Here is an 8749-nt window from a genome sequence, read left to right on the forward strand (position 1 = left end):
TTTTCGAGAAACTCTCCACACGCCTATAAATATAACCAACGCCAAAAAATCGTATCTATTATTGGTTTGCTATAGTTAGTGTGCTATAAACTTCGGAAGATATAACTTTGATTGTTATAACGCTTATTAATCGGAACACTTCAGATATTTGACCAGGAACATTTATAAATTTCTAACATTATAAACCATTTATCTTACATCGGACATTAGTACATTCACGAAACATTATCTGACGTCATCGGTAAAAAAAAACTCGACCTGTAATCGGCGTGTGATCAGCGAGAGCTGCAGACTGGCTCCCTATTAAGTGAATTGTATTTACGTCAACTCGAAATTAACTAGCTCATCGTGAACCTTCGATAAGACATCAAGGAAGTTCCAGACTAGAAAGAAGTCTTTATATTGCTTGTAAGTTTGTAAAACTTTTGTATATAAATCCTCGCTTGTAATAACTATTTATAACAACTGTTATTGTAAACTGTATTGTTGCTTATATATTAAAACATATTTGTATTAAAAAAAGAAACTGTGTGTATCAATAATGTTGGCAAATATCATAAATTGGATACATATCGGCATTTATTTAATTACTAAATCTAAATTGCAATTTAACTCAGTTTTAGGCTCACCTCTGCATTCTTTCCATAATCATCTATTATATGAAAACGACGGCTTCCCAGCGCCTATTTCAACAATCCGATCATACAGAAATTTATAGGTGGTTCTTGCAGTAACGTAACCGATATCTCTTGGCATTGAATAGCAGCCATAACTGTTTTATTCTCTACATTCTCAAGCTGCTTGACGTATGTGATGATTGGAGTATATCATTGATGCAACTTGTGTACTGTGCCTTCTCTAGCTTTTCCAAATGTAGATCTTTCTTGATCATGTTGCGTAGTGTTGCCTGAGACATGTGAACGTCTTTTGCCACTGTAGTTTGTGTTTATGAATTAACACCTTATGGTCTGAGTGTTTTAATATTTTGTGTTGGAAATTTTTGTTACATATCCTACCGATAACGATCATTTCAAGTGGCATCATACAACTATACTACGTCAGTCAAGATAAAATGTAGTTCTGATACATTACGTTTCAGTGCTACATTATATCAGCTGTGGTTGTCACGTAACATACATATTTGAATATTCAAAGTTCTATTAATTACGCGTACTCACTTCTTTGTATATCCTGTACACCTGTGTGAAAGAGATGCGATTGATACTTTTTATACAGTTCGTGAGAAGCTAAGCAAATATTTTGGTGAAGAAATCAATCGAAAAGAGGTTTAAAATTCATTTATAGTTAATTAGAAAAATATATAGTGTAAACCACTTTAGGTAGTGTTACGTATTATAATTTCTAATTATGGAGTACTTTGAAAATGGCAGCTTTACGACGGAGGCTTTTGAAAAGAAACTTACACAATAGGGCTATCGTGAAGATGCACGTTCGTGAGATTAAGCACGACTGGATGCGGCAACTTGGAATGTAAAGACGAGGTGATATTTAATATTTAATTAATTTAATATTTTTAAATACCAAAATTGTTTTAATGTGACGTATTTAAACTCCGTATTTCATTGGAATTATTTTAAAATTGTGATACGTATTATTTATTTCATCGCTGAGCATTCTGTGCAATATAATTTAAAGTCCTATGTATTGCCCATGTTCTGGCAATTGTGGCAAACATCTCTTGTATTTCAGCAAAAGAAGGTATCATAATTTTTAGCTGGCTAATGTAATTTGTTACGTATTCTTAGATAAAATATCCTATTATATGTTCAGATATTTTAGAAAAATAAAAGGGTTGAAATTTTTTTCAGCCATGATGGCGTTATAATGTGAAGGTCAATCCCACTATTCGTTTGTAAAAGAGAATCCCAAGAGTTGGCGGTGGGTGGTGATGACTAACTGTCTTCCCTTTAGTATTTCACTGCTAAGTTATGGATACTTAACGCAGATAGCCCTCGTGTTGCTTTGCCTATGAGACAGGTATTCCTTATTTTTTAATATAAAAATGTGATATAAATTTGAAGGCAGTTAAGCTTAACAGACTAGCACTGTGTAACATTTTGTCGTCTTCCTAAGCATAACAATTTACTATCGAAACTAATCCAACAGGGCAAACAAATGTATGCTTAATCTAGTATTATGAATTTAGCATAAAACTGGAAATCTAAGTAAAGTGATCCAGTTTTACTATTATATTCTCAAAATAACATGAAATTAATTAGAATATTTGTAAAAAGTTAAGAAGAATATTAATTGGACCTTAGAAATACTACATTTCTAGACCTTAGCTTTCAATAATATTTACTTTCAAGCGCCCCCTCTCGTCTCTCTCTCTATGGTGTAATTAGTGTTTAATAAAAGTTGAAACTTAAATATATATATATGAACAGTTAATGGCTGTCAAATTGTTTTATCTTTTTCGAGACATCCAAAATTCGATGACATAAGTTTGAACATTCTATATAAGCTGTACGCTTCGACTATCAGTACATTATAAGAATTGTGTCTGTAGACAATTATCTATTACATCAAATTGCCCAATAGATTTTTGTTTTAGTGTTTAACAGATGGTACTACGTTCGAACATTATTAAAGGAAGAAAGAATTGTCATAAACACAGCAGTAATTTTTATAGTTCAAAGATTAACTTGTCGATGCAGCTGATAGCAAACTAACTTATATATGTACTTAGATTGATGTTGGTGTATTTTTCGTTAACCGTACTTTAAATAGTATGACTTGAATTAATCTAAGTAGCTTGTGTCTGTCCGTAACTAACATTTTCAAACGTTACGATCTCTTATTATCACGAAGTCCTCACGGTTTCCTCTGTATGTCTCATAGAAATTCTAAAACTCCTTTCTTCATCCATTCCCCCATTTTTACGAGTCTGACAGCCATTTCAATTTTCCGCCTTGCTACTGCCTTAGTGCCAAGTTTCTGAAACTGTTTATTTTTTGTATGTCCAAGTTCTCCAAGCACCTAGAAATAAAAGATGGGCAGTATATTGCAAAACAGGAAGAAATTGGTCAGTTTGGATTTTGCAGAGCATTTTATGACATGACGGAAGATGCGCATACACGTTGCCCCGCCTTCCCCGTGTAGCAAACGAAATAAATGGTACGCCTAGAAAGTGACCTTTGATAATGTGCTAACACTTCTCGTACACAAACAATGTGTTTATCGTATGATATACTTTTGATCTTCTTGTGATTCAAATATTTATCTTTCATTTGTTTAATTTATATTGGTAGGCATATGTTCAAAAACTGACGTTTAATACTATACGAAGAAAAACAATATTGCTTATTAGTACAAATATCCTGTTATCTTTGCTATTTCGTCTCTGTTTGGGACGGTTCGTTTATTTACACAATATTATTGGTATTTAGAATTAATATAACTTAAAGATAGAAATTTGCTTGTATCTAACCTAAAATATGAGCTGTTCATAAGTAATGTTAATTACAACAAATTGTATACTCCATTGTATTACAGAGTGACTTAGAAAGGTTTTTGCATTTGCAAACGGGCGAGTATGTTTGGTGGAACTGGGATTCGAACCTAACCACCTGGCTATGCCAGGCCGCATAGGTAAAGGAAGCAATTAGATATCAGTAGGGCTACAATCACAAATGTGTGTCTTGTGGAGCAGGGTGGGTAGGGTACCTGTTTAATGATGATATTAATAAACTGAACCTGAGATATGCATAAAAGTCCAGATTTTATTCAGGTATAGCCCGACTAAGCTAATAGATTTTCGTACGCCCCTGATATGGCTTACTTATAACTCTCTATATATTGGGTATATCTTCACGAAATTTGGCAATCTTTCAGTTAATATTACATGTCCTTCACATACAAAAAGACATATTTCTTAGTGAAGTATTTCTAATAAAATAAAATAAAGTTTTGTCCATGAATATATTGAGTATTTGTTTTAAATAGCCCATGTGCAAAGCAATTTTCATGTTAAAATTAAAAATACTCTTCGTCATCTAAAAAATCTTCCTTTGTGTAATCACTAAAACTTCCTAAATGCATTTCAAACGATTTTTTTCACTAAATCCTTATAGTGTATATGTTATTTTCTCTACCCTATCTCGAAACAGAATCGGTCAATTTGACCTACCTCGTAACCACCAAAAAGAAAAAAAATACGAAATAAACCTAAATTAACCATCTTTTCTTTCTAGAATCACTTCAAATTGTAACCTGAAACTACATTCGTCTATCCTAAGTAGCTCTAAGTTCGTAACATTATACATCTATTTATAATTAAATTTTATTGTTTTATTGCCCTTTTAACTGTGTCTAACTACTATCCCTGCAATTATAAGTTGTAAACCACTCGAGGGAATGTGTAGCTCACGTTACGCTATCGAATTACATTACCCACGAGCTGCTCGCGTGCGTGCCTCATGAACCATTTTAATTATATTATTATTATTTTACCTAATTTAGTCTTAAATAACTTAAAAAGATTAGTACTTTTAATTTAGTTACTTTTATAATAATAAATAAAGAATATATATGAAAAACAAGAAATAAAGTACTTACCCAATCTTCTTTTTCTTGCCCTCGATTGTCGAGGAAAGTTAAGCCTGATTTTTTGTGATTATAGTAAAGCACTTAACAATTTTTTATTTAATTAAATAATACACCAAAGAATATAGACTAATAACATGCGAAAAGTAGACAAATTCACTTACATCTAAAAATGTTCCTGGCTTTCTAACTATGCGACAAAAACCGTTACAAATTCATCCACGCTAGTTGTTAACCTTCCCATGGGAACAATGTTGCTACTCCGAGTGAAATTGACGGTTATCATTTCAGAACACAACATTATACAATACGCCATTTGATAGATGAAAACCTTGACTTTCTGTTGGTTACAGGTAATATATATAATGAAATGTACAAATCAACGAATTGTGAGAAGATGTGACAAGTGGGTGTGGCAGAAGGGGTCTGATTTTCTAATCGATAGCTCTGTAACCAAACAAAATTGAAGGCTATAAAAATTATGGTCTGTTTGAGCAATAATGATTTTATAGAGAGTATCTTACGTTTAATTTTGTACATTTTTAAGGGGGTGATGGATAAAATAGGGATGATGACATGCTAAGACAAAATGTTTCACGTGTGTCTCACTAGTGGAAATTCAAGATTTTTTTTATATATTTCCTTGTAGAATTAAGAACTTAAAACTTGTATACTAGTAAAATATGGATTATTAGCTAAGATAATATAACATAAACAGAAAGTTGTTTAATAAAATTTTGAATGTAAAACACTAAAACTTTGTGTCATGCACAGTAAAGTGTGTCTCACTAGTGGAAATTCAAGATTTTTTTTATATATTTCCTTGTAGAATTAAGAACTTAAAACTTGTATACTAGTAAAATATGGATTATTAGCTAAGATAATATTACATAAACAGAAAGTTGTTTAATAAAATTTTGAATGTAAAACACTAAAACTTTGTGTCATGCGCAGTAAAGTGTACCCGGCCTATAGGGTAAACTTTGTAGGATCTAGGAATTTATTTAGAAATAAAAGACTAATAACCAGATGCCAATCTCCTATCTTCTTGGGCAAAACAAACAGATAAGAATAAAACCTGAACTGAAATAACTCTTTCCACTGCTCCCTTAACCAACAAATCTCTGATAGCCTCAGAACAAAGTTCCGAAATCCAAGGATTTGTGGGAAGTGGAAACACTACAAGTTGGGGGTAGTGGTTGTGGTGATGTGAATTGAATTACCAATCCTGCTGCAAGGACCTGTAGTACTCATTGATCCATGATAAAGGTTTTCCACACATCCAGAAATTCTTGCAGCTGAGCCCCACAGCCACCAAAGGCATATAATAGTCATTGCTGCCACAGGCAACATTCCAACTGAGTGGAGGAACCTCAGGGATAAGGGCAGAATTTATTGTGAGTAACAACTAACTGAGAGGCTGATGTCAGGGATCAGGACACTCGTATAGGAGCAGAATTATGACCCCCGACCCCCTATAGGAGTCGTGGGAAAATCGAGAAACCAATGAAGACAGGGATAAATGCAGATGGCCGACATCAACCCTTGATTCCAAAGACTCTGGAATGGCTGCAAAAATCTATGGTTGGAGAAAGGGGACCTCACGTAACTCGCAGAGGGCAGCGGCAGTTAGACAAATGCCCTCCAACAAATCCCAATAACATACCAGCCAAGAGACTAGGAATAGTGCAGAAGCTGGTGACGAACCAAGGTAGATGCCAACAACTCATCACCAAATTGATGTGGTGCTAGATGAAAGGCTTCCGAAAAAAGTTTAATTTACTTCTCAGCACCATAGTTATGGTCAGATGGATCCTAGAAAATTGTGATCTATTCAGATTGACCACATACTCCATTTCTGAATCCAACATTTCCAAGAGCAGGTTATTCTCTGAGAGTCTGAATATGCTTCCACATAGTGGTGGTAGGCTAAAGCCATGTTGTTCTGACAAATGTGGTGGACAAAGCATAGCTGTCTCTTCACATAACTGAGCAGTAAACCTTCCTGTATGAACTGTAATATCAGGGGACAGAGGAAGAACTAAGTACTCACCTTCAAACCTTTCCACCATCAAGGAAGGTGCAGACTCAAAAGCAACTGGTAAAGACCCAAAACGTCATACACAGGATTTACCAACCGATGAAAAGGAGCTGGAGGTGGCAATCTAAATTGGCCTCATGTGAAGCTGACAGAGTAGAGAAAGGCACTGAAAAAAGCAAATCTAAATGATCTCCGGAATATCCTGGATTGCTCATAAGTGCAGCTGCAGAGTTCTACAGAGAAACCACACCAGACTGAATGTACGTCTCAATATCATTACAGATAAGATCATGGAAGCCTTAACCAGTAGCCCTCCCTCGATTCTTGAGCAGTGCTAGATATCAGAGGTGGGATAGGAGAGGAGAGACCTGATTTACCTCCATGCCGGATAAATAAATCCAGAAATTCATGCTGTACATCAGCTTGCCAAACAAAAAGTTTTATTAATTTTTTTTAGAAAAATCAAATATGCAACACAAAGAAGGAGGGGTGATTGGAAAAAGACTGCAAACAACAAAGAATGGTCAAAGATTGTACAACAGAAAAGCCCGTGAGTGAACACTTTGTGAAGAAAAAAAGTGACAATATTATCAGTACCAGGATAGAGGGTGCACTGATTTATGTGGAGTGTGTCACGAGATAGATATTGCCAAGGGCAATTAAGTGGGGAATAAAAGACTGAAGTAAGTGAGAAAAATGAGACCAATGCTTAGATGGGCAAAGGAAAAGAAACCCTAGCAGTAATAGCAGTAGTGTGAGGGAAAGTAAGTATGCTAAAAAAATTTAATCTAATGCTATATTATTATTTTCACCTATATATGATGTCACAAGATTATACAGTGCAATTCATTTGAATATTACTTTTAAATAAGCCTAATTTCATATCAATTGTACTCAGTGTTTGTTTATTATATTGTATCTTGATGCTGAAGCAATATTGATATGTTAAAGTATTACTTTTTTCAGAAGTTTAAGGCTTTGTCTTTTTTTTATTAAATAATTAACATCAGTTAGCACAAAGCACATTAAAAACTAAAAGTTTCTAATATAGTACAACATTATGTTATTAGTTAGTTTCTGATATCTTATTATTGCCTACATATTTCACCTGGTCTTAGAGTTTAACTTTAGTACTATCAACTAACTACTCTGTAAGTTAGCCATGTGTGTGAGCGATAGAGATGGTCTGAAATTCAGATTAGTTGTGGATAGACACAGCTTTTAGTATATTCAATACCAACTTTTTTCTTTTTATAGCGCTTATCTTGCTTGTTTTTAATTATATTAATAATTTTCTATTTATTGTATTATTTTATTATTAATTTATCTATAATCAATGTAAAATTTTGATTAGCCTACCATCAGAGTGGTCATGGCACATCACTAAATGTGAGGTAATTCATGGTTGAACTTGTTGAAAAAACACAGTATTTAACTTTGCATTCAATGGAAATGCACAATATTTACACAAGTGAGAAACTATTTACCTTCTGTATTCCACTGGTTGTCACATTTCATCCATGGGCTATCAGGATAGAAAGACAGGTAGAGGAAGTATACATTCCATGCAGCAAACAAATTTTTTAGAATAGAAAAGATAAATACTGTTATCTGCATTACCACTCCTGCACCTAATTTGAAAGAATCATGAATCACAAGTTTAATAAGATATATAAATAATGAAATGTATACATTTTAAAAACTGGCTACTGCATAAACACTACAAGTGCAGTATCTAATTATCTTTAACATTTTTAAAGTTATATGATATTTACACAAAAAAAGATTAAAAATAAATACTTCACTGATAAAAACAAAATCCTAAAATCCTTCTTTGAATGTTTGAGGTTACAACTTACATAAAATAAGCAAACATAAAATATAACAATCATACACTAAGTTTGACTAAATTGTGTAGCTGAGGCCAATCTTAAACTGTGTTCTCCCCTTTCTTGCCTATATAAGAAAGAAAAGTGCCAACAAAGTTTTTCTTTGCCTATATTTTTGACATATGTGATTACAGCCAGCAAAATAAAAACAAGCTCAACTGGATCGTATTTTTCATGTATTTTCTCACAATACTTAACAATCTATCAGTTTTACATTAACAGGTCATATATATATATATATATATATATATAT

At 33.3% G+C, this 8749-nt stretch overlaps 1 protein-coding gene across 1 annotated transcript in view; it reads right to left on the minus strand.

The window, feature by feature from the left end:
* Positions 1-8251, minus strand: part of LOC106466164 (sodium-dependent serotonin transporter-like) — a 121686-nt gene extending 113435 nt beyond the window's left edge. Inside the window, exon 1 of the mRNA XM_013926407.2 lies at positions 8095-8251. Coding sequence (XP_013781861.1) covers positions 8095-8224 — 130 coding nt within the window. The 5' untranslated portion in view covers positions 8225-8251. The remainder of the gene's footprint in view (positions 1-8094) is intronic.
* Positions 8252-8749: the final 498 nt, after the last annotated feature.

The sequence above is a fragment of the Limulus polyphemus genome, unplaced genomic scaffold, assembly GCF_000517525.1.
Source record: "Limulus polyphemus unplaced genomic scaffold, Limulus_polyphemus-2.1.2 Scaffold2173, whole genome shotgun sequence".
Taxonomy (NCBI): domain Eukaryota; kingdom Metazoa; phylum Arthropoda; class Merostomata; order Xiphosura; family Limulidae; genus Limulus; species Limulus polyphemus.